This window comes from Sorex araneus, chromosome 2, assembly GCF_027595985.1.
Source record: "Sorex araneus isolate mSorAra2 chromosome 2, mSorAra2.pri, whole genome shotgun sequence".
Classification (NCBI taxonomy): domain Eukaryota; kingdom Metazoa; phylum Chordata; class Mammalia; order Eulipotyphla; family Soricidae; genus Sorex; species Sorex araneus.
The window spans coordinates 181236798-181264201 of record NC_073303.1 but is presented as its reverse complement, the minus strand read 5'-3'; the positions used below and the strand labels follow the sequence as shown (position 1 = coordinate 181264201).

At 35.4% G+C, this 27404-nt stretch overlaps 1 protein-coding gene across 4 annotated transcripts in view; it reads right to left on the bottom strand.

Annotated features, from left to right (window-relative positions):
- Positions 1 to 27404, bottom strand: part of USP25 (ubiquitin specific peptidase 25) — a 156156-nt gene that overhangs the window by 88037 nt on the left and 40715 nt on the right. For all 4 annotated transcript variants that reach the window (XM_055125484.1, XM_055125485.1, XM_055125486.1 and 1 more), the window contains 3 exons: positions 23560 to 23683; positions 9035 to 9197; positions 4529 to 4615 (listed from right to left, as the gene is read on the bottom strand). In XM_055125484.1, coding sequence (XP_054981459.1) covers positions 4529 to 4615; positions 9035 to 9197; positions 23560 to 23683 — 374 coding nt within the window. The remainder of the gene's footprint in view (positions 1 to 4528; positions 4616 to 9034; positions 9198 to 23559; positions 23684 to 27404) is intronic.

Here is a 27404-nt window from a genome sequence, read left to right as displayed (position 1 = left end):
TTTTCTGAACTCTTTCATTGATTTGTTATTTCCTTTCTTTCTTTTGTCGTCAATGTCTTTGTTTTCTAATTTCTAATACATCTTGTCAAAATTCTCTTTAATATTTATTTATTTATTGGAGGGGAGATTACATCCAGTGTTGCTCAGGAGTCTATTCCTGCTCTGTGCTCAAGGATTGCTCCTTTTTGAATAAACGAATGTAGTGCCTGGGAAGGAATCTTTGTAAACTGTGCAACACAAACCCAACCTACTGAACTGTCTCTCTGGCCCATGTATTAATTTTTATTTCAGAAACTTGCTTTTGAGTGTAGGGTGGTTTCTTTTTCACATTGGGTTTTTGTAAGGTATACCTATCTTATTTCCAGTTGTGAGTATTTTCTTTTTTTTTTTCAATCATAAATAAATTTATTTTTTTTTAATTTTTTTATTGAGTCACCATGTGGAAAGTTACAAAGTTTTCAGGTTTAAATCTCATTTATACAATGCTCGAATACCCATCCCTTCACCAGTGCTCATATTCCACCACCAAGAATCCCAGTATAGCTCCACCCCGCCCCCCCACACCCCTAACCCCCCCAGCCCCTAGTCCCCCCCACCCTTAGCCCCCCCCCCCGCCTGTGTATGTAACTAATAAATTTCACTTTACTTTCACTTTGATTGCATACAATATTTCAACAAAACTCACTATTATTGTTTGGAGAGTCTCTCCCCTAAAGTCAGACCTGCTGAAAAGGAAGCATTAGATAATTTGTTTTCCATTGCTGAGGATGAAGAGGTATGAGGTCGAGTGACCACACTTAGCGGCCTCTCGGTTTTGGGTTTCTGTATTTTAGTATTTTAGTAAAGTCCAGAGAGATATCTGCCAGAAGTTGCATCGTTGCCAACTTGTACTTCTCCAGTTGTGAGTATTTTCTAGATGATCTTGGTCAACTGTTAATTTCATTGTAATACAGAAAACATACTTTGTATACTTTAAGTTCCTTAAAATTTACTGAGACTTATAAATTTCATCCCTGTTACTTTATAAGTCTAAAAATAAGTATTTCTACATAGCCTATTATTTGTGAAATTGATTTGTATGTTTTGTCATAATTTGTGACATTTAAGCCAAAAGTGTGTATTAGAGAGAGGGTTTATTTATATAAAACTTTATAATACAATAACATCACAATTTTTAAGGCACTACATTAAAACTACATTAAAAGTAATAAATAAAATTGGATGCATATAGTTTGTTTGAAATTCTAGAATAATCAAGTCTACCTAAAATGGAAACTGATTTTAAAGATTTCATCTTTCTCTCACTTATTATGTATGTAATATTTATTGCAATCTTAGCTAATTGCACATTAAAAAAAATCCTGCTAGCAGTGCATGCAAATTACATCTCTGATTTGAACAAAGTAATCCCCAGGGTGTCCTGCATATTAATGTATTAGTTTTATAATTCAATATGGCTGTAAATATTCTATACAAACATGAGTTGCTTAATCACAGACAACCTTTTAAAACCTGTGCCTCTTATCACCCCAAGTAAATGTTTCATCAATCACTAGCTCTTAAGTACCTATAAATGCCACATGTTGACTTCCAAGATAATATAATTTATTATATAATGCTGTTGCCATGAGTTAACTCATTTCTAGAACAATCTCCTAAAATTGCATGATATTCTTTTAAATAAATATTTTGTCATTCTTAATAATTCTATTACAGTTTAGGTAACATGGTTATAATACTGTTAAAGCTCATAACAGTGACATAAAAGGTCACTGTGCTCCACCACCACCAAATGCCCAATAACCTTTGCCATTATCATTATCACCTCTGGTCTAACATTCATTCTCCCCACTTTTATCCCCGATGCATATAAATCAGTTTTGTAATCCAAGGCCAGTGGCTGGTCATTATTCAACACTGTCTTGTTTTTGTCTACAAATCTATGTACTTTCTTTTGTCTATCTACCACAAATGAATGATGTTCTGGTATTTATTCTTTCTCTGACTTATTTCATTTGACATGATACTCTCCAGCTCCTTCCACATTGTAGTAAACTGCTGATTTCATCTTTTATTATAGCTGCATGTTATTTCATTGTGGATGTATACCACAACGGCTTTATCCATTCACCTATCACTGGACATTAGTATTTTACAATAGAAGTACTGATTTTAATTATTACCTAATAGATAATTGAAGACTGACCTTTCCAATATAATAAACTAATTTCTCTAGAAAGTGGTAAATGCTATAGTTATACATTTCTCTAGTAATCAATTGCAAAGTCGTGAGAGTCCCAAACTAGTTTCAGTATATAAATCACAATTAAAAATTAAAAAAGACTATCCAGGGGTTGGAAGGACAGTACAGTGGATAGGACGCTTGCCTTCCATGGGGCCAACCTGGTTGGAATCCCTTGAACTCTATCTGCTCCAAAGCCCTCCCAAGAATGATCCCTGACTGCAGAACTAGAAATAAGTCCTCAGCAAAGACAAGTGTGTCTGCCCCCCTCTAAAAAACAAGACTATCAGAAAACAGCAGTGAATTAGAAGTGACAAAAGAACAGTGGAAGTACAATAAAACTGTACACTAAAATCACTGAACTCTTGTAACCATCCTAATTAAACAACAACAAATTTTTAATTCTAAAAAACTATAAAAAACTAATTTGGTCATAACACTGAGACACTTAATTTTTTTTTTAAATTTAGACTGAAAAGATTAAACTCAAGGAATATAAAAGGAGACAATACATGCGGTTCATTATATGCTTCTACTGAGACATTAGAATAACTATTGATATTAAGAAGTCATAATATAGGATACAAACAGTGAAGAAAAGGCTTTTATGTAAAGTGTAAAATTGATGACTTTTTTCAATTTTGAGATATTGTGCTCAATTTCTCAAGACAGGAAGGGATGGCAAATTGATCTTGATCCCTTTTAAAAATGCCTTGTGATGTTCAGGGGCACTCCTGGCTCTGCACTCGGGAATGACTCCTGGCTGTGCTCAGGGAACTATATGGGATGCCAGCGACCAAACCTGGGTCAGCTGCATGCAGGACAAATAAACACTCTATCCACTGTGCTCAGGCCCCCTCATCTTGTCACACTTTACAATCCAAAAACTAAAACCTCAAAATAATCAACTGAAAATCAAGTTACATTCACTTTAGCTTATTTATAAATGGGTTTACAATGCAGTAAAAATGGGTTTCAAAATTATTCATTAACTTAAGAAATAAAATCATCATTTAATAATTCATTGCAACTAATACTAGGTCACACAAAATTCAACACTTCAGTGAATCCTTTAAAACTTTGAAAAGAGTTTTGTCTATCTGACCACCAGTCCCTTTAGGATTAAGTCTATTTGCATATTTGATTACTATTAGTTCCCTTAGGGCTATAAATTTTTGTGATGAGATTACAAAAGCTCTTTATTTAAGCATATCACTTTGACAGCTTCTAAATTTCTGCATTAAATCAGCCCTACTTTTTTGAAAAGCTAATAAGAACACAATTAACAATAGCTGACACCTGGAATGTACGATGTATTAGGCACTTATCCTCTGTGTACTCTATCCCATTTAATTCTCACAGCATCTCGAAGAAATAACTGTTATCATTATTTATACTTTACAGGTAAAGAAACTGAGTAGAGACACACCAAGTCCCTTCCTTAGGTTCACAGACAGAAGAACCCAAGGAATCGGGCCCTGGTGCTTGTGCTGTCGCATTATACTGCTGGCAATATCCACTCACAGTGTTACAGATGTGAATGCAGAGATCATCTACTTTTAAAATTACTTTTAAAAGTAAACAAGTAAAAGATTTTGGATTTCTAGTTTTTGAGTAGACTGTTAAGGAACAAACTGTAACGAAGTTTCCCCAAAAGTTCTAGTTTAAAAAAAAAATGCAAAGACAAAAGTGTATCAAAATAACTTTTCTGGTTTTGAGGCCACACCCTGCCATGATGCTCAGGGGTGTGAGATGCTCTGCTGTCAGGGGTCCCTCCTGATGGGGTTTGGCAGGCTATGCAGAGCGCTGGGGACCAAAACGGCATCTTCCACATACAAGGCAAGTGCTCTACCCACTGTACTATTTCTCCAGCCCCCAAAATAACTGGTTTTTACAAATAAACATTGGTTTGTTTAGTTTCTGTGGGCGTAAACCCTCGCAGTACTCAGGGGCACCTAGGATCATTCCTACCAGTACTTAGAGGGCCACGCAGTACTGGTATAAGGTTTACTAATTAAACCTTAGTAAATCAACTTAGGTTAGCCAGCCCAATAAATCATAAAGGCAATACTACCAATTAATGAGCCATGTCGGGCCTGAGCCACATCCCCAGCCCAACATATTAGCATAAGACTAACACGGGTAAAGAAAAAGACATATGTTTTCAATATACTGACAAGGAATAACTGTAATTATAAATTAATTTTAATTTGATATGGCAAATATTCCAAAAAGCAATCATAAGAAAAAGAAGACCAAATAGTTTAAAAACTTTAATAATTTTACCTTTTGGTTTCGAGGTAAATCTTGAGCATTTGATGGAGGCTTGTAATTCAGGACTAATCTTCTAAATTCCAAAAGATTGAATAATGACTGAAAAAAGACAACAATTTAAGATAATCTTAGGGAAAATTCTCTTAACAAATTTTAAATATATGGCTTGCCTCGTACTTATATGTGACAACTATACTCCTTATACACAGGGTTGTTGCAAAAGTTTGTCCCCAAGAAAAAAAATCAGACTTTTTAAAATTTGACATAGTATTTTGTATGATAAACAATAGTCATTATAATAAAGAAAATTATACACGGACAACTCATAAAGACATACTGCATATTGTATTAAAAGTTTCATCCTCATATTAACATGTTCTCAAAACACAGTGCAAATATCTAAAGTCTGTATGTTATCTAGAAGTATTAATTCTACAAAAAAATAAATTTTGGAAGATGCTAGGTGATAAAGCATAAAAGGTTGCATATCTCTAAAAGAGAAAACCTTGAGTATAAGAAATTTGAATCTTATAGTGAGTGATACTCAATCTTGCAAAGCATAACGAGAGCACATGAATAATACCTATGAATGCCTGAAGCTAGTTTGAAAAGATTAGAACCAGGACTAAGCAATAGTACTGCAGGGAGAGCATTTGCCTTTCATGCTTTCAACCTGGGTTCAGTCCCCAGCACCCCATATGGTAGCCCAAGACATGCCTGGAGTGATTCCTTAGTACAAAGCCAGGAGTTAACCTGAGTATGGCCCCCAAATAAAATTAAATAACCCATTATAACTTGTAACCATTAATACCATCAAGAAAAATAACTTTAAAAAATAAAACGATATACAACGCATAGTATCAAAACATACCATACTCAGTAACTTAACTACAAAATATTTGCAAAATTCTCATTCCAGTTACTTTACATATATGATCATGTGCAAAGTGCTTTACAACATAAAATGTATACCTTTCTGGAGTTTATTTTGAAAATCACTATACAGAAAGCTATTATGCATTAAACCTTAGTAAATCAACTTAGGTTAGCCAGCTCAATAAATCATAAAGGCAATACTACCAATTAATGAGAAAACAAGATTGTTTTAATTCAAATACGCAGACTTATATGTATAGGTCTATCAATGAACGTCATAGTTACATATAAAACATGCACAATTCATGTGAATCTCTCATACATTTATGTATCTGTACATATACATATAGCAATAAAGATACATGTAGGTGAAAGACCTAAATATAAGGAAGTAAAATCATAAATCTGATAAAAAAATATTTTGTTTGTCTTCTAACCAGGACTTCTTCATTAGACAATATATACAATGAGATCATTTATTCATTCACTTAAAGAAGTATACCCATTACATGTCAGACACTAAGACAGGCAATAGAGAAAAAAAAGTATTTCTACCCTTGTAGAGGGTAGAAATTTCATGACTCCCAGTTAAAACCATAAAGAGATGGTATAAAACTGAAATGATTCTGGTTATTCACAAAATCAGAATCTTAGGGACGAGAAGTGGCATTATATAGCAATGAAAAATGAGCAATGGGAAAGCCAAAAGAGAAGCAATATGTAAAAAAGTATCAGATGACAAGCAAATGACAAAGAAAAGGCTTTCAAATTTGATTCTATCAAAATATCTGCAGAGCTTTAAAAAAATATATTACAAAGATAAATGTAAAGTTTACAGAAGAATGAGTAGCTAATTTTGAGAACAGTATTGCAATACTCTAAATATTGTCACATTTCTATAAAACAGGCAGGAAAATAACATTTGATTTGGCAATTAGAAGGTCAATCTTTCTGGAAATTGAAAGAGTTGCAATGAGTTTTGAAGAACTGGGATGTACGTGGAAAAAGAATGAGCTGTTAGGAGGCTGAAGAGAGAGCACAGTGAGAAGGTACATGCCTTGCCCCGGCCCACCCCCCCCCCCCGGCAGCCCAGGGTTTGACTCCCAACATCCCACGCACCATATGGTCCACCACTCACAGCCTACCTGAGCCAGGTGTAAACCCTCTCTCACTTTCTTTCTCTCTCTTTCTCCCTCTCTCTCTCTTATTTTAGGTATTAGGCTTGCAACACAGATGCTGAAAGGTTAACATGTATATCCCTTTATCCACTTTCAACACTCAGTTCTTGTCCAGAGTCACCATTTCCCATTTCCAACTAATGTTGTCATAATGGACTCTCTCTCTCTCTCTCTCTCTCTCTCTCTCTCCCTCCCTCCCTCCCTCCCCCTCCCCCTCCCTCTCCCTCTCCCTCCATTATCTTAACATTATCTTCTTAAGAGCTGTTAACTAAATTGTGCTCCCTCTGGCAGGCAGTAAGCTTAAAGCTACTTGAAGTACTAGATCATTTTAATCTAATTAATTCCGAAATGATCTGAGTTTCATAGATTCAGAAACTATGAAACCAGCTATTCATTTCTCAGTTAGTACTAAATTCTACTTATTTATACTTCTAACAAAGTCTAATGTGCTTACTAGGGCTCTGCATCTGATTCTAAACTTTGCTTAGTTTTCTAATCACTACTTTTGGGATTGTATCTAGGACAAAAGCAGTCCAAAATACTAAACTTATTCCTTGAGTATCCTGTTCTCTCAGAGTTTAGCCTCAAAATACCTTGCAATTAGATTTATATGATGCCTTCAGAAATTTGGTTTTATTTTTGTTGCATGATTTATTTTTGGGCTGAGGATCTAGTAAAATGAACAGGTAAATAATTTAACATAATCTAATACAGCCAGTGTTATTTTCCATAGTAGACTTGTGGCCATAAATTATAATACAAATCATATCAATGTTAAAGTCCCAAACTCTTTGAAAAAATCAGTCATATTGTCAACAAATTCCTTTAAATGACTATAAAAAGTAATTGCTATTTCTGCCTAAATTGTGTTGTAATACAAATTAAAAAACAAATATTTGGGGCCTCAGATGCGGCAAGTGGCAGTGCAAGTATCCTGAATGTACAAGGCACTGGAGAGGTCAAGCACCACCTGATGTGGCCCCAATTTAAAATCATTCTTTCATTTAATCCAAAGCTAACAGGGAATTTTGAAAAACACTTATAGAATAAAGTTTGATTAAAGTTTTTCTAATGAGAGAAAGCTAATGGGAGGTGAAATTTCAAACAATGTATGGGAAACAAAAAGAACAAAAAAGATAAACTTATAATGGAAAATGCTGAAGAAAACATAAATTAAAAAAAACTTTGCCTTGATGCATCTTTTAAATTAGGGAAAAGACATGAATAGAAACTTCCTCACAGATGACATACAGATGACCACAAGGTATATGTAAAAATTGCTCTGTATCAATAATCATGTTAAATGCACATCAAAACAACAATGAGGTATCTCACACTAGTGAGACTGACACACCTCACGAAAAAAGAAACACAACTCATGTTGACATGGATGAGGGGGAAAAGGACCCTCTCATCCACTGCTGGTGGAAATGTCAACAGTTCCAACCTTATTAGAAATAAAAATAAAGAAATGTGGACACTTCTTCCACTTCTGGCCATCTATCCCAAATGCCCAAAAAACAAATTCAGGAAAGATATCTCTGGTTTTATGTTCATTGCAGCCCTACCAACAATAGCCAAAATACTAAAACAACCCAAATGTCCAAGAACAGATAACTTGGAAAAAAATATATGGCATATATAAAAAGTAGAATACTACATGACTATCAAAAAAATGATGAGATCATACTATTTGCTGCTTTGTGGATTGATCCAGAGAGTATCGTGCTGAGTGAAGTTAGTCAGCAGTACAGGGACAGACACAAAAGGATCTCTCTCATATGTGGGAAATATGTAATGAAACAAAGAAAATTATAAATATCCAAAGGCAACAGAAACTGGGAATTGGTTTTCAGCTCGAAGCTTACTATGCCAGGGCAATGGGATGGGATATGCTGGGGGGGGAGGGGGAACACTGGAGCAGTGGGAAGCGGGTACTCCAGTGGAGGGCCTGATGTCGGGACAATTGGCATATGAGACCCTACCATTAGCAATATTGTAAACAATGATGCCTAGATTAAAATTTTTAAAAAACAAAATATATGCATATATTAAATATAGTGCTTTAATGGGCAATAGTTCTTCGAATAACATCTTCAAGTGCATACAAATAAATATGATCTCACACAAAACAATTTTGATTTTATTTCTTGTTCACATGCTTCTATCAATGTATAGGTAGTAAATGTTAAAAAGACTTTCAATCTTCTTGAAAAACTCCTAAAAGGCAAGGGAAAATAATTGCAAATGAGTAAAGGTAGAGTTAGAGCTCTAGAGTTAGTGGGAGCAAGGACAGAAGTGAATGGAGAAGAAGGCAATAATGAAGTTCAATTGAGCAGATTAAAAGACATATTAGAACCTTACTTGCATTTATATTTGAAGCATACAACTTAAATGAAAAACAGCTCCAGCCCCCTTTCCACTGCTATAATGCCTACACAGTCAGACATGTACCAATTCTTACCTGAATAACAGCACTAAACCAGCAAGTGTTTCCTACATTCTTTAGTCCCACGGGAGCTTTGTCCTGTCTTTTTCTATCATAGGGATTTCGAGAATCCCTCCAAACTTCCATAGGTGTCCTCTTCAAACATGCTTTATTTTCTGCTATGCTGGCTTCAAGAACTCTTAAGAAATGGGGAGAAAATAATAAGTATGTATTAATCTAATGTATTCTACAATATGGCATACCATAAACAGTTGATTTTAATTAAGTTTTGAACCAGGAACTTGTTCTTGGGAAAGTAATGTTTAACATAAAATATTATTTGGGGAACTAATATTAACACAAAATTTACTCAAGTAGCTATTAATTTTAAGAACATAGCAGCGGCAATGCCAACAAGGCAAAAATGAAACTCAAAGTGTTTTATGTATTTTTTTTCAATTACACCTGAACAAATTATGATGAGTACTAAGAATACAGTACTTCAGTAAGTTTTCTGAGTAGTCACGGTATGTTTTTGCTTTTGTGTTACACCCAGCTGTGTGCTCAGGGCTTAATCATAGCTCTGTGCTCAGGGATCACTCCAGGCATAGCTTGGGGGACCATATGGGGTGATGGAAATCAAACAGAAGTTGGCTGCATGCAAGGGAAATGCTTAAAATCACTTAACCCCCTAAATTACTGAATTAAAGTACATGTGTATGATACAATGTGAAACTAGGTTTTATAACTATTGTTCTGAACCACAAAAAGACAATATTGAACAAACTGTACTTTTACTCCACTGATCAATTATTTTTACTTTCAATCAAAAAAGTTAGGTACATCTACATATCTAAACTACAGAGCCAACACTATTATAAGCAGGAGATCCAGACTACAACCACCAAACTTTAAAATGTGTCTACTACACCAGATTGGATGGGAATGTCATGTCGAAGCCAGCTAATCTCAACTAACAAAAACATAACATGGATGGCTTAACTGGCAACAGCAGCTTAGTAAACCCTCAGACAAGGACTTAATGTCCCCAAGATGAGATACAACAATTCTCACAAAGTTTCTTTTACTGAAGTTTTTTTTTTTTTTTTAATCATTCCATTAGCCATTGAGTGGTAACAAGCAATATAAAATGATGTATTGTTGGCCTGCTAGGCGGGCAGGCTTGAGAGGTGGTTGGGAAAATGGAGACAGTGGTGGAGGAAAGGTGACAGTGGTGGTGGGATTGACTTGGGAATATTGAATGCCTGGAACAAACCATCATTAACAACTCTGTAAATCACGGTGCATTAATAAAGTGTGGGGGGCGGGGGAATGTGTCTAAAGAAAAGAGGCAGGATAGGGGATGTGAGGAAACCAAGGGAGACAGGAGGAGCGAAACACACAGGTGGTGGCAGGACTAGTATTGGGATACCGTATGGCTGAAACTCAACTGTGAAAACTATGTAAATCACAGAACCTCAACATAAAAAATTTTAAAAGTGATAAAAACAAAGGTGGAAAAAAAGAGGTAAATAAAATCAATTCTAGAAATTGATAACTTTATGACAGTAAATAAAGAAAGAAAATACTAGTAAGTTCACTTTTTCACCCCAAAGTTTTCCTGGGCAGAGACGAGTAAAGGATATATCTACATATCAAGACAGTAAGTGATTAAACTCTTCAAAATAAACTCATCAACAGCGTATCTTAAATAGACCTATCAATGACAAGAGAATGCTCCTTGACTGATGTGCTTCTTGCTCTGAAGTATGCAGTAACATGCTGGAAAAACTCAGTATAACATAAACTAACCAAGCACTTGCCTGACCATGTGTTTTTCTTCTAAATAAGCATAAATAGTACTGAGATATCTAAAGTCATTTTGGGTTTAGTAAAAAAACTCAATAGATGAGTTTAGAACTTCTTGAGAAAATCTCATTCACCCAAAACTACCATCATCCTAAAGATTTTAACCTCTAAAATGTTCAAGTAACAGGCCGTATTTCTTGATTATGAAGTAAGAATTATGCTATCGCTAACTGCAGTATTTACAATATGACACAAGATACAGTGTAATAGGATTCTAAACTATCCTTGCTTAAAATATCACATGAAGATGGGACAAGTTTTTTAACAATAAAATCACATAATAAAAAAATAGCAGGTAATAGCAAAAGATGTTAGTGAAAATGTCAAGACCAAAGTAAATGCACATACTTAGAAATAAAGTTTATACTTATCATTTTCAAAAGGGACTTAACATTACCAACAGTACTCTTTGCTCAAAAAAGCCAACTCTCATGTACAAACTCAGTCCCTGGGCTATTTTCTTAAACTCTGTACTACACTAAAATGGACCAGAATTCCATGTATTTAATATAAAAGATTTTCAGAATATGTCAGTACCCACCACTGTTACCAGAAAGCAACTTTTCAAGGGGACAAAGTCAAGGCACCAATTTGCAGCAGTCCTAACGTGCAGCAAAATCAAAACTGAAACTCAAAAGGCAATTAGATTATCTCAAAGGCAATGGGATTACATGGGATAAAAAAAATTAAACATAAAACAAAAGATGTGTATATAAGGTGCATTTCACTTTTACTGACTTATAAATGCGAGTACCTTCATTTGAAAACTTTGTTCCTTTTATAATACAACTAAAATACATCTATCTAGAAGTGAAAGTAAAGCAACCTCATTTCTCTCTTGGTAAATAGAGGTGAATAAATAAAAATAAGCAATTAGTTCAAGGAAAGTAGCAATAATATGCTAAACAAGAGAGAACAATTAGCCCATGGTCATATATAAGAAACAGGAGAGACATAAAGCAGTTGATTAGCACAGGCTGAAATACAATAAGAACTACTAAAACAGGATTCTACAGAACGTAGAATCAAAAGTCTAGGAGAACTGCATCCAATCCTAATTCTTCCAAATGAAACTCTACCATTATATATACATTATTTATTTGTACATATATATAGTTACATACATGCATTTTAGAAGTGACTATAATAAAATACTAATAAGAAGAAAATTCTTTTCAGTGATCCTAACAGAACGGTTCATACATAGTGACCAAGGAATGAACACTCTGTAGACAATAGGTACAGAAAACAAGGATCTTTGAAGATTCCTATTTTGTTAAAATTGAACCAATAAGTAAAAGTTTAGGAATAGTAAAGGTCAATTAATAGCAAAGTGAAACAACCTCAGGATTAGATTGAATAAAACTAGACTTCATGCTCGCCCTGAAGAGTCAACAACTCAAGCCGAGTTTCTAACCTAGGCTGCAGTGACAGAACGGTGTTATTAAGCAGTTTAGGCATAACTCATTTCAGTGATACAGTAAATATATCAGCAAAAGTATGGATTGTTTTAAAGTTTGGTTTATTATAATATTTCTTTAACCATTATATATACTAGAATTACACTGAAGACCGAGAATGAAAAAAATCCCATGACTTTGCAATCTCCTTGATAGAGCATTTTTAACATTCATTTTCATATCACCAGAGTTTTCAACATGCTTCAGTAATCCTTCTACCACCTAGCTCCTAAAGAACTTTGTAAACACATTTATCACACTGCACCAAAAATAGTAATCAACCAGTCTCTCCCATCAGCATCTGGAGGGAGAAACATGATTGTGTTTCATCCCTAGAGCATGCATGATAAATAGCACGGGCTAACCAAGTGCTTTTTTTTTTTAATGAATAATCAAGATATTCAATGCTGCTACTTTTTTTTAAAAAAAGTTCAAACTGCGTTTTATACTATTGCTTAAAATAAATATAAAGATAACGTTGAAAACATTTCCTTTATGACCATTTTAAGATCACCTATAGTCTCTGGGAAAGCAGCATCTAATTTAAACTGTATAAATCATAGAGGTGGGAAGGGGGAAAAAAGATAAATCGGGGGGGCGGGCGCTGGAGATAGAGGAGACAGAATAAGTATTAAAGTAAACCAAAAAGAAGAAGGGAAGGGATGAATTGAGATTTCCTTAAATCAGTCCTGATTTCCCAATAAAAACATTTGTATTCTTAATTGAGATCACACTCCACACCTAAATCAATAAGAACTGATTCATTTTACAATATTCAGGACCAATTCATAAAATAGCATAATTTCCAACTATTCTTCATTTATTATTCTTAGTCTTCTGCATCTGAACAATATCTAATAATTTTCTTCTTGGAAGTTCTTGCACATTTGTTATTAGTCTGACTCCTAGTCCTCTGGGGAGGGGAATGAGAGGTGGGAGGGTTGAGTGCGTGGTGCTCATGGCCGACTCCTGAGCGAGCACTTGGGATCTCTACTGGCATGGCTATGGGGAACTTATACAGTGTGCAGGGCTGAACATGGGTCAGTTGGGTGCAATGGATGTGTCCATGCCATGGGATTATCTCTCTGGCCCATACAGGATTTAATGCAGCTTATTTTTGTTTTGGAATTGCAGTTCTTGTTGTAGTACTGACCCAAATAGTGCTCAGGGGTCAAGGCCTAACAATGCATGTTTTGCCAGACATGCAGTGGTGCTCAGGGAAGCTAGGTAGGAGGAGCCACAATTTATTACTTGAACGATATATCCCCAGCTCAACAGTTTTTACATGATACAAATGGTAGTTAACTAGATTTTACACAATCTTCATACAACATTTTGTATATTATCAACAAAGCTAAATAAATTTTTTCATAATAAGCCTTAAGGAACAATTTACATATAAAATATACTTATCTTAATGTGTATCTCAATGAAATATATATATATATACACATGTCTATGTGACCACCACCAAGAATAAAATATAGAAAATCTCCACTATTACATCCTTATATCCTTTTTTCAGACAAGTTTCCTCTCCATCTTCCAAAACATTACTATTCTGATTTCTATCACTGTAATTAGTTTTACCCTGTTCTTAAGAATGGTATAAATAAAATCACACTAAAGCTCACTTTTTTATGTTGGTTCTTTCACTAAAAAAATCACTTTGAGGGTAATCTCAAATTATGCAAGCAATCAGGAAAATGTTTTCCATTTTAATGCTCAGTATATTCCCTGGTATAAATATGCCACTTTTTTTTAAACTTTTCCATTATTAGGTACATTTGGTTGTTTACAATATCAATTTATTGTGGCTATAAAGCCTTTGCTTAAGGATCAATACCTACAACTGAAAATGCTGAGTGTTCACCTATTAATGTTTAAACTTATGAGAAATTCCCGATTTTTCACAATGCCGACAGCATTATGCATTAATAATAACATAGAAGAGCTGAGCTGTTCTACATGCTCAGCAGTACTGGCTACTCCTCTAATTTTAACCACTGTAACGTACACACAGCAGTGCCTGGTGTATAATGCAAAGATTCACTGAGCTTGTACCACTCAGATCATCATCAAAACCAGTATGCTAACACATCCACAATCATCTACAGGATACTAATAAGTGACTTTTTCTGACGTAATGCATATTTCTACATATTTCTACATATGTGACTCCTGCCAAGAGTTGATCCATTTCTCTTATATGAAGGGAGCCCACATATCATGGGGTGTGGCTCCTTGCTGACTGATGCACCAAACCTTGAATAGCAACCCCCACCCTGAGTATTATCAGTAGTGTCTCACTATTGTGGATTTTTCAACACAGAGTATTGCTATTTGAGTCTTCATAGCTATTTCTGGCCGCATCATTATGGCCCTTGAAACTAATTTGTTTCATATTTTCAACTTTTCCTGACCACTTGTAATATGACATGATGTACCTTTCAACAAATATGCCACTTACAACTGGGCTGATAAAGCATTCAACGGGTTAGACCCTCTAAGCTCCCTAATATGTCATAAGCTTTGCTGAATTTTACAAATACTTAGAGATCAACTTTAAAAAATTGTAATTGTTTCCTTCACCTCCCTGTCCAACCCTCCCTTAAATATAAATATATTTTTTAATTCTTATTTTAGATACAAATGGATCAAATCACAGAATTTTGTTATGAAAGACTATTTGACAGCAAAAACTTTTTTCTACTCTAAACATATGATTATACTAAAGTATATTGTAGTCCACATTTTCCATTTAACATTATGAAAGTATACAATTCTCCTTAACCTTCAGCAGCTACTTGTAATGTTATTGCATGATTTCCTGTGACTTAAATAGTTCCCTACTAGTTGTCATTGAACAGTGCTACAATGTATTTATAAAAATATATTTTCCATCTTACTTATTCCTTAGTCAATTCTGGGAGAATAGATTAAGTTTAAAATTCCAAAACACAATACAAATAGCCTTCCCAATTTATATCTGCCAGTTTCAGTCAAATTTATTTCTCTTAACAATAGTACACCAACACTGGGACTAACAAAATTAAGGTTTTTAAATTTAATGAGAAATTGTTGAAATTTAATTTCTTGGACTTTGCTTTTTTGGCTGTTGCTGCTTTGAGGTTTCGTTTTTGTTCTTTTTCTTGAGGGTGGGTGGTGGGAGGAATTGTTGCTGCTATCTAAGTACTATAATGGGGATGGAACCCAGACCCTACACATACAAGAGAAAGATTCTACACTGCGTAACACTTCTGGCCCTGGTATTTTTCTGACACGCATGCCAACCCCCAAATCACACACTCCCTCTCGTGTGCCAATTTTACCATTATTAAATTTTCTGGTATACATCTATATCTAATCTGTTTTGGTTTCTTTTAATATTCTTGACTGAAATTTGTTGGGCATCCATGAAAATGCAGATTTTTGTCTATTATTTCCCACTTTTAGCTATAGATATGATGGACCACTGCTTCTCACATATTTTCTGGTCTACTCATAATATGCTGCTTAGCTATTTCAAATATAGTGAATCTGGTGTTTTTTTCAACCTCAGTATTTCTAATTTCATTTCCAGCAGATAATTACATTTTCAAATGGCCTAGGTTTCTCCTCATTTACTCTAAAAGCTTATACATAGTTCTGTCAATTATAATATCTGACTCAATGCAAGGGTGCATTTTTGATCCTACTACTGCCTAATCTCATGACTTAGTTTCCCAAGTATGCATAAAAATTTTGACAGGTACGTAATGTTTCCTAAATTACTGACAAGAATTCTTTGAGACCAAAACAAAGATACTTTCCAAGAGAGGTTATATATTTTTGTCTTTTTGTTTGGGGGGGTAAATGTTCTGCTTGGGGCCACACCCATCTGTGCTCAGGGATTACTCCCACATCTACACTCAGGAATTACTACTGGAGGTTCTCGGGAACACCATATGGAATGCCAGGGATTGAATTCAGGTTGGTTGCATGCAAGGCAAAAGCCCTACCTGATGTACTATCACTCCAGCCCCATGAATTCAGTATTTTCTTAACCATAAATAAAAAGAAAACTGTTTACAGTGAACAAATTTTTACTATTACAAACCAATTGGGGGCACACTCAGCAGTACTCAGAACTTATTGCTGGCTCTATACTCAGGGCTCAGTCCTGGTGGTACTCAGGCAACAAGGTATGGAGCCAAGTCCTACCACCATGATCCCTGACTGCAGAGCCAGGAGTAAACCCTCAGAAAACTTGGTCAGCCACCTCCCCATACACAGACACCCCCAAAAAAAGAAGGAAAAGAAGAATCTGAGTACCAAAACTAGATGATGACCCGTGGTGAGCAAATATGCAAAGACCGTAACTAAGAGTGCCAGCTTCCACAGGCACGGAGGCACAGTGTGTGACCTAGAATTAGCACAACCACAGTACCGAGGAATAAAAAAGAGAAGTGTTTCCCCCCCATTTGGACAAAAATCAGTAACTAAAACAAAATTTAACAAGTATTGAACTTAATATCAGATTAGGTATGATCATAATTCCTTTATTTTTACTTTTTAGGTATAATCAGCATACATTCAATAGAAAAACACATAAAATTCATGTTATCTGGCACTTAAGTATCCATATTTTTTCAATTTGTGTATTAATACAAATTCACATAAATAAAATGCTATACATAAACTTAAAAATATATATTTTAAAAATGTATCACTATTTTATACGTTCTATAAGCATCATTTCCTTAAACATGAAACCAACATATAACTTAAAATATTTCATATCAAACTTAAGGACTCGTAAGTTTTATAATTATTCAAGGCAACTGTTATATTCCAAACCAATTTGTTTAAAGACAAAACCAAATTCTATAATTCCCCCAATTTCTTTGTAAAATAAACCTAAAATATCTAAGAATAGATTATGCACTTTTAGTTCTTATTTTAAATTAGTAGAAACTAAAATTATTCACAACTGAAGATGATAGAAGGCAGATCTCTGTTTGTTATATTTTAATATAATTACACTTTCAAGAGTAACAAGTTATTTAAAAAAATTAGAAAATTAAAGTGTGTGCCAGTACTAAATATAGCATTTTGAGTCATCTCTTTCATATAGTAATATCTAATTTTTAGGGAAAAATAAACTATTAATATTGTGCAAAGGAAATTATCTAAGAAAGCTGGTACATTCTGATACCAAACAACTGAAGTCATGAGTCCCATCACAGCTTGGTACCTTGGGAAATTATTTAACCTCTTTCAAAACAAACTTCCTCAGGAAGACAAAGTTAATGCTTCTTGTAAAAACATAATAAGTCACAATTTAAAGGTTTTTGTGCTTTTATTAGTGAGCATTTTTCAGGAATAAAACCAGACTCATTTATTTGATCCCTCAGTGGATATAATTATCTCAAACACAAAAGTTTTAGCCATTAAATTACCAGCTCAATTCTACCATTGATCTTGGATTTATATATATATATATATATATATATATATATATATATATATATATATATATATATATATACATACATTTGTCGGAAAAAAAGTTGTTTTGGTCACACTCTATACCTGACAAAGAACTCAGGGTTTACTCCCAGGTCTGTGCTTAGGAGTCAGTTTTGGTACTGCACTTAGTGGTGGGGAGTAAATGGGGTCAGCTGCAAGTAAGACAAGTCCCTCAGTTCTTGTAGTATCTCTCCAGCTGTATCTTAGATTCTTAACTATTTCTTTAAAAGAGGAGAATGACCCTGCAAAACTTCTACCTTATTATACATCAGAGGCTGGCAGGGTAAGACCTAGGGGCCAAATACATATAAATGTCTATATTTATAAATAGTTACTGGAACATAACTGCAAGCATTATATATTATCAACTCCTGTTTTTTGCACTGTAACACCGGAGTTGAACAACTGTGGTGAAACCATTATGGCAAACAAAGCCTAACATACTTAGACTATCGGCTCTTTTCAATATTTGCTGGCCCCTGCTTAGAATGACTATTAACTGGACAGTACATCAAAAAAAAGATTAATGAAAAGGAAAAAAATTAAAATAATATTAGATCCCTGAGCAGTTCTGCTTTCCACATGCAGACCCCTTTAGTCCCTGCTGCCCCGGCAGATCATAAAAAGGCCAGTGGAAGGAACCTGCCCTCTGGCCCTTCCCCCAGAACCACAGGATTGCCTTTCGAATTTCCCAGAAGCGTGTGGCCGATGCCTCACTCCAGAGAACACATGTTGGACACTTGCAGTGAGCTCAGAGCCTGAAGTGGCTTGGCTTCTCCAACCACATCATGCTAATAATAACTTAATCCTAGTTCTATCCGATTCCCACAAAAACTCGTAAAGGAAGCTGTGGTGGTAAGAAATCACAGCACCCTAAACTACAGTGAGAGCTCCACACAACTAGCAGGTAACAACAAAATTGGCTGGGATAGCTCCGACGGGGAAGGGAGACAGCAGCACTCACCTGAACCTTTACAAATCCCAACTAAGACTAGGCTAAGATTAACCAGCGCTATCACCTCTTCCTTAAGAACGTTACATGCTAAGTGAAGTGAGTCAGAAAGAGAGGGACAGACAAAGAGGGACTTCACTCATTCGTGGAGTATAAAATAACATCACCTGAGGCTGACACCCAAGGACAGTAGATACAAGGACCAGGGGGATTGCCCCATAGCTGGAAGCCAGCTTCATGAGAGGAGGGGAGAAGGCAGATGCAATAGAGAAGGGATCACTAAGAAAATAATGGCTGAAGGAAACAGTTGGGACGGGAGATACATACTGAAAGTAGATAATGGACCAAACATGATGACCTCTCAGTGTCTGTATTGCAAGCTATAATGCCCCAAAGCAGAGAGAGTATGGGGAATATTGTCTGCCATTGAGGCAGGGGGAGGGTGGGAAAGGGGAGGTTATACCAGGGATATTGGTGGTGGGGAATGTGCACTGGTGGGGGGATGGGTGTTTGATCATTGTGAGATTGTAACCCAAACATGAAAGTATCTTGTAACCCAAACTTGTAACTATCTCACGGTGATTCAATAAAATTTTAAAAATTAAAAAAAAAATGTTACAGAGAACATGTTGAGAATGTTTAATAAGCTTGAAGAAACAATGATACAGGTACAAGAGAGGATGAGATTAGAAACAAGAAAACTATAAATCAGAAGTGACAGAGTTTAGTATGTGATAAAAGAAAAAAAACCTCAGTGCAAGACTTGGCAGCAGAGGATAAATAAGTGAACTCCAAGATAAGATAAAGAAAACGTTTATAAAACAACACATTTTTAAAAGTAACAAAATAAATACTCAGCACACAACAAAACAATGGGATGAGGTCAAGAGGAACAACATAAGGAGTCCCTAAAGAAGAGAAAATCAATTTTGATGAAGAATAATTAATCGAAGAAACCACACCTGGGAAGGTCTCAAAGATGAAAAATGCATGTACCCAGATTCAAGAGGCCCTAAGGGTCCCAGTCAAAACAGAAACAAATAAAAACAGCGCAAGACACATGATAATCAGAACAGTCAAAGAAAATACTGACCATAACAATATTATAGAAAGAAATTATACAAAGGAACTTAAATTCTACAGATGTATCAACTGAAACTCTGAGCCAGAACACACACACACAAAACCACTAAAACCAAAACACTCAATGATATGAACACTTCACCAAGAACAGTCTACCCAACTAGACGATCATTCAGATTTGAAGATACCATACAAAGCTTTGCAAATAAGCATTTTCTCAGGAACTTTATGACCTTAAAATCAACATTTCAAGAAGTACTTAAGGCACCTCTTTAAGACATGACAAACTTCCCAAACATGCACAATTTCTACAGAATGATGGGTAAGGGGGATCGAGGAACCTTCTTTACATCAATAATCTCACTCAGTGTCAATGGCCTAAATGCACCAATCAAGAGACACAGAGTGGTAGGACATATCAGAAAACCGAACCTAACTTTCTGCTGCCAACAAGAGACACATTTAAACAGTAAGGGCAAATACAGGCCCAAAACCAAAGGCTAGAAGAAAACAGTATTTCAGGCAAACAATTCTTTTAAAAAGGCCAAGGTGGTGATACTTTTACCAGAAAACACAAACATCAAGTTTTAGAAAAAAAAAAAGGATAAAGATGGTCATTTATTAATGCTCAAGAGATATGTATATCATGAAAAACTAACTCAATTAAACATTTATGCACATAAGAAGGGACCACGAAAATCTGTAAAATAATAGCTAGTAGACCTGAAGGAATAAAGTGACAACAACACAATAGTAATCAAAGACTTAAACTGCACTCAATAATCCTGGTTACAATAATTAGAGGAAAACTCAACAATGAAACACTGTTTTTGAATGAATAAATGGAAAACATGGGCTTAGTAGACATATATAAAGCTCCACATGCCCCGAAAGTCATATACATTCTTCTCCAGTGCACCTGGGACAATATCCAAGACAAACAACATGCTGGTTCATAAAACATACCTCCATAAAATCATGAAAATAGAAATCATATCAACTGGAGCTGGAGAAATGATATAGCAGGTAAAACCCAGGTCCCATTCCCAGCACCCCATGTGTTCTTGTGAGCACTGCCAGGAATGATTCCTGACTGCAGGGTCATGAGTAACCCCTGAGCATCATAAGGTAAGCCGCCCCCCCAAAAAAGAAAAAAACAGAAATAGTATCAACTGTCCTCTCAGATCATGAATCATCAAAAATGAAGGTGTTAATCATGAACAGAAATAAAGGAGGAAGAACCTTAATACTTTGCAATTAAAAATGCTCTCTACTGAAACTCAAATGGGTCAAAGAGGAAATCAAGATTTCAGAAAGCATACAAGGATGAAGATGTAAGTAAACGTGGTGTTCAGTGGAAAGTTCACAGCAAGCAACATTCTATAAGCACTACTATAAGAGGGGCTGGAGCAATAGCACAGAGGGTAGGGCGTTTGCCTTGCACGCAGCAGATCCCAGGTTCTATTCCCAGCATCCCATATGGTCCCCGGAGCACCGTCAGGGGTAGTTCCTGAGTGCAGAGCCAGGAGTAACCCCTGTGCATCGCTGGGTGTGACCCAAAAAGCAAAAAAAAAAAACAAAAAACAAAAACCACTACTATAAGAAACAAACGGCTTGACAAGTATATGGAAATACATCACATGTTCATGTTGGATTGATACTGTCAAAATGAAAATTTTACCCAAGCATTATACAATTCAATGAGATCCCTAAAAAATAAGCACAGCAATTTCTAAAGACGTATATCAAATGCTGTTGAAGATTATCTGAACTAATCCCTTACCTCCAAAGAGCTAAAGAAATTCTAGGAAGATAGGAGACTTGTCTTTTCCAACCTTTAAACTACACTATAAAGTGTAGTAATCAAAACACTGTGGTACTGGAATAAAGACAAACTTTTAGACCAATAGAATAGAATTGAGAATCCAGAAATATATCTGCAGGTATATGGGCTGTTAATCTTCAAAAATGGAGAAAAAACTATGAAGTGGAGCAAGATAAACCACTTCAACAAATGGTGTTATAAAAATTGACAGATCGTATGCAAAAAAAAAAAACAAAAACAGAACTCAGACCCTATATACTCCCCATACACAAACGTCAAATCAAAGTGATTTAAAGATACTGACACTGGACTTAATCCATGAATATATTTAGAAAAACATATGTAGGACACCTTATTATATTGCATACAGGGATGATTCAATGCCATGATCCAAAAAATAGAAGCAAAGATGAACACATGGACTACTACATCAAACTGAAAACCTCTGCACCACAAAAAAAAAAAAAATGTCCACAAGACAAAGACAAACCACAGACTAGAAGAGAATATTTGCCCAGCATTTATGAGATAAAGGGTTGATATCCAAAATATATAAAGCACTGGTAGATATTTACAGGAAAAAAATGGAAGGGGGAGAGATAAACAGAAATTTCCTCAAAGAAGACATACAGATGGCCAAGAGGTTTATATTTAAAACTTTTTTAAATATCTATTTCACTTATCAGGAAAATTAAAATAAAAAAATAAAACATGAGATAATATCTCACACCAATGAGACTAGCACACATCACAAAGAACAACAACAACAAAGAGACAAAACAATTTTGGCATGTAGGCTAGGGAAAAGGGAGCCACATTCACTACTCCTGGGAACGCAGACTGGTCCAGCCTTTTTGTCGTTGGATTTTGGTTTTGTGCTAGACCAGGTTGTACACAAGGCTAACTCCTAGTTCTGCACTCAGGGATCACTCCTGGCAGTGTTCTGGGACCATATGTGACATCAGGGATCAAACCTGGGTTGGCCGTGTGCCCAGCAAGCACCCTATTCCTGTACTACCACTCAAGTCCCTAATCAGGTTTTTCTGGAAAACAATAAAGACCTGAGCTCCCACACGACCTGGCAAAGCCACTTCTTGGCATCTACCCAAAGACCCAAAAACTCTATTCAGAAAAGACATTTGTTTACTGCCACACAATGCTCATTGCCACACTTCACAAATGCCAAAATCTGAAAACCACCCAAGTTCAAGAACAGATCACTGGATAAAGAAACTATGGTATATATACACAATGGACTATTACGTGGCTTAAGAAACAGAAATCAGCTATGTGAATGGATCTGAAAAGTATCATGCTAAGAGAAGTCAGGAGACACAGAATGATCTTTCTCATATGTGGGATAGAAAGACATACTATAGAATAACAAATACCCCAAAGCAAGAGAAACTGAGAACAGATGTTCAGTAAAAAGCTTACCATAGAGAGAAGGAGTATGGGGTGGGGGGACAGACAGAAGTGAGAGATGGATGGACACTGGGACAATTAGAGAGGGAAGTGGATACTCTGGGTGATGGGTATGGCGCTGGAATGTTTTATACATGAAACTAACAGTTTTGTACTACTACTACTAACTGTGCCTAATTTTTTTAAGACATAATAAAATTAAATTTAAAACAACAATAATAAAATATACTCATAAATATAATGTCCCATTATGAAAGTCCAAAAACCTAAGTGTAAAATATAAGAGTTAGAATATGAAAACGTATTACATAAATTGGGGGAAATGCTTATGCATCTGTGTTTAGATAACAATGCATATCTTCGTGTCTCTTGAAATTGAAGTTACTTATCTCTATTGCAAATAGCAGATATACCTACTTTATGCAAATGTTTTTACCTGCTAATGGCTTGCTCCTCATCAGTTATTCCAGTCTCCCTGAACGTCCTATTTGATTCCGCCAAACTCAAGGCAATAGCTCTCTGAAGATCATCTTTATCATCTCCAGTGAGATCAATCACATCTGAAAAGCAAAACTAACTTTCTCAAAATCCAAAGTAAACAAAATTATAGATAATCTTTAGCATGGAAGTTTTATATTCAAAATACTCTTCTCAAATTAAATCAGCATAAACTTAATTGTATACAAAAGTTTCCCTTGAAGAAAATACAAACACATTTTAAATCAGATAGTCTGATACTTATGTGTTCAATAAAACATGCTAAAGCATAGACGGAAAAAAGCATAAATTATTTTCACATTAAAAAACAACTCTCATTATAAAATGGAATTAAGCAAGAAGACCAGTATATTTTTTAAACAATGAAATAAACATAATTATGCATCTATACTTATGCTTTCTGGAGTTAATTGAAATACACAAGCGTTCATTACCACTTACACTTATATATTTAAGGATACATTTTTGTATTTATATACAACATATATTTTTGAAGTCTGTGTCAAACTATTAGCAGTCAATTTTGATGAGGAAATATATTTCTTTTGCATTCTAATTTAAACATTTACATGGTATCTAGGTAACAATAAGCAAGAATTTTAATTTTAAAAAGTTTTATTTCACAAAACCAAACATTTAATATGCAAATAAAGGAAACTAGTCATTCCTTTTCTGAAAAAAAAAAAAAAAAAAAAGAATAGCTACAGCATTCTATAGGAATCCTTATCCCAAAACATAAAGACTATAATTCTAATTACCTTTAACAATACCAATCCCAATATATAGGTCAATTTCCTTAGCCTAGGAAATTCCAAAAATATTCTCATCATTGAAACAATGATATAAACTATATGTTGTTGTGATAAAAAATTACTAAACATTATAGGGAATTACTAAACAGTATGATAAGAAAAAACATTTATTATTGTAATCTTACATGGGTGGTATGTTAATTGCTATTTTGGAACATGTTTTGTCTTCATTTTGTTAAACTGTACTTGATATTAATGTTTTTTTCTTTGTAATCCTAGAATTTTACAAGAGGAAAAAAGTGGTAAATAGTTGGGGAAAAAAATGTATGCATTTTGTCATCTTGTTGTAGAGCAATATATAGTAAAAAGGATTACACAGCTAATGAGAAATTATGTATATTGATAACTTCAAAAGTCGACCTTTAGAAAATGAGGTATCAGCCCTAGATAAATTGGGGTTTGGCATGTTACTCAGCAAAAATATTTGACTGAATGGTGGGATAAGTTATGGAGTTGACTAAAGAATACTCTCTATAAAAAATATTTGGGGAAAAAAGTCTACTTCTGTGAGGAGGGGGCTTTGAGACGTATCTGGCAGTGCTCAGGGGCTCCTCCCAGCCTAGGGCTCACAGGTCACTCCCATCGGTGCTCAGGAGACCATTTGATGCCAGGGAGAACAAAGCACGCTGAGCTACACATCTCCAAACTACCTACTTAAAAATTCTTACCCATATGGCTTCTTTTCCTCATATAAAAATATGAACAACAATATTAACTCATGGAATTTTTGTGTTTTAGAGAATTTTTTTAAAAACTTCATAAAAAATGTACTAAGTGGCAACCAAACAACTTTTTTTTTTTTTTTGCTTTTTTGGGGTCACACCTGGCAATGCTCAGGGGTTACTCCTGGCAGTGCTGGGGGAATATATGGGATGCCAGGGATCAAAGCCAGGTTGGTCACGTGCAAGGCAAACACCCTATCCACTGTACAATGGCTCCAGCCCCCAGGAACCAAACAATTCAACCAAGTTAAATATCTAAGAGTTACTTGACTGCGCATATGCTGCCTGAGCCCATGTGCTGCTTGTGCCCATGTGGCCAAGCACATGTGGTGCCGAGCACATGTGTCGCCCACATCTCCCCCCCTTGAGATGTGTACTTTCATGCTTCTGTGTCCAGTGCTAGGATGTGTGTAGAGCTTCCTCCACCCTTGAAGAAGCCCGCGTTCTCTCTTGAGCGCGTTACTCCTACTGTTTTTTCTTTTCCACTTATCCCTTCCTCCTTCCCTCAGAAACCTCTAAATAAAATCTGTTACTTCAAAAAAAAAAAAAGAGTTACTTGACTGAATTGTTCAGCCACAACTTACCTAGCAAGTGAAATGGTAAGTATAATGCCGGCCACCAGCTTACAAAATCCCAGTCTACCTAGAGCACACATGCCACCTGGGTATAGTCATCAAGTTCAGCTTAAATACTGATGAAGAAGCTAAGATTAAACAGGCATAAAATGACTCAATAAAAATGAAATTACTTGGTCATTAATGACTAGAAACTAAGTAAAGAGAAATAAATGAAATAATTTGAAAAATCACAAAGAAGCAGACAAATAGGTCTGGAGGTATCAGTAAGTCTTCAGACGCTCAATTCCCTGTACCCTATTCAACAAAGCTACAAAAACTGAAACAAACTAACCTGCGTCTCTGTTTTACTGCAATTAAGATTCTGGATAAAAATTTTGATTGCACCAACTGGATGCACACTAACATTAGATCTGCAAGGAGCCAAGAAGGGAAAACCATTATCCTGCTGTTTGGTCAAGGTAAATCAAGAATAGGGATGAGTTCTTTGAAACAGTAGCTTTTCATTCTCCCAATTTCCAGCTTCATTGATGTCACGACCTAGTAGATGTAGTAACTGAATTCCAATACCGAGACGCAGCTTTGTGACAGCTCCCAGATCCTGGCTTAATTTGGCCCGGGCTATAGCTAGAGAAGTTCACTCTTGAACTCAGCAGTTTCGGAAGCGGCCTCCCGCTTCACCATCTTCTTGTTTAAAGCGGAGGAAATAGCTTCCCAGGGCTGAGCAATCCAACAAGAGTCTGGTAGTCCCTTCAACATGCTGTTAGAGATCCATTCCCTGGTTCTCCCAGTGATTTTTTTTTTTAAGAACATAATCCTGTCTACTAATTTCTTCTTTGAAATCATCTATAGTGCTTAATCTTTCATAATAAAGACATCAAGCCAAATAAGGCAGAAAACCATTTAGAAATATCAGCAATTCATTTTTCATAATTTTATTTAGTTTTTTTCATAATTTAACTACTTCAATTAAGAAACAAGAAAAAAGATGCAAGAAATTTTTATACTGTCTTTTGTTTTGTTATTGTTTTCTTTCTTTTCTTTTTTTAATTTGTCTTTTGATTTTTGAAACCACACCAGGGGTGCTCAAGGCTTACTCTTGCCTCTGTGCTCAAAGATCAGTCCTGACATAGCTCAAGGGACTACTGGGGGTGTCAGGTACTAAACCCAGGTCAGCCGCATACAAACCAAGCACCCTACTTGTTTTATTCTTACTCTGACCGCTTTAAATTTGTTTCATAAATTAGAATGCTGAAGTTGAAAGAACTAAGATATAGCATCATATAAATAAAAAGTGTTAAACTGGCTTCAGTTTTTAGGCTTCTATTTTTTTTTTTTTTTTTTAGGTAGTTAAAGCTCTGTTTTTATTTTTTTTATTTTTTTTTCTATGGCATTAATTTATTTATTTTTAATTAGAGAATCACCGTGAGGATACAGTTACAGATTTATACACTTTTGTGCTTATACTTCCCTCATACAAAGTTTGGAACCCATCCCTTCACCAGTGCCCATTCTCCACCACCCGTAAACCCAGTGTCCCTCCCACCCTCCCCAATCCCATCTCCCCCCCACCCCACCCTGCCACTGTGGCAAGGCATTCCCTTCTGTTTTCTCTCTCTAATTAGCTGTTGTAGTTTGCAATAAAGGTGTTGAGTGGCCGCTGTGCTCAGTCTC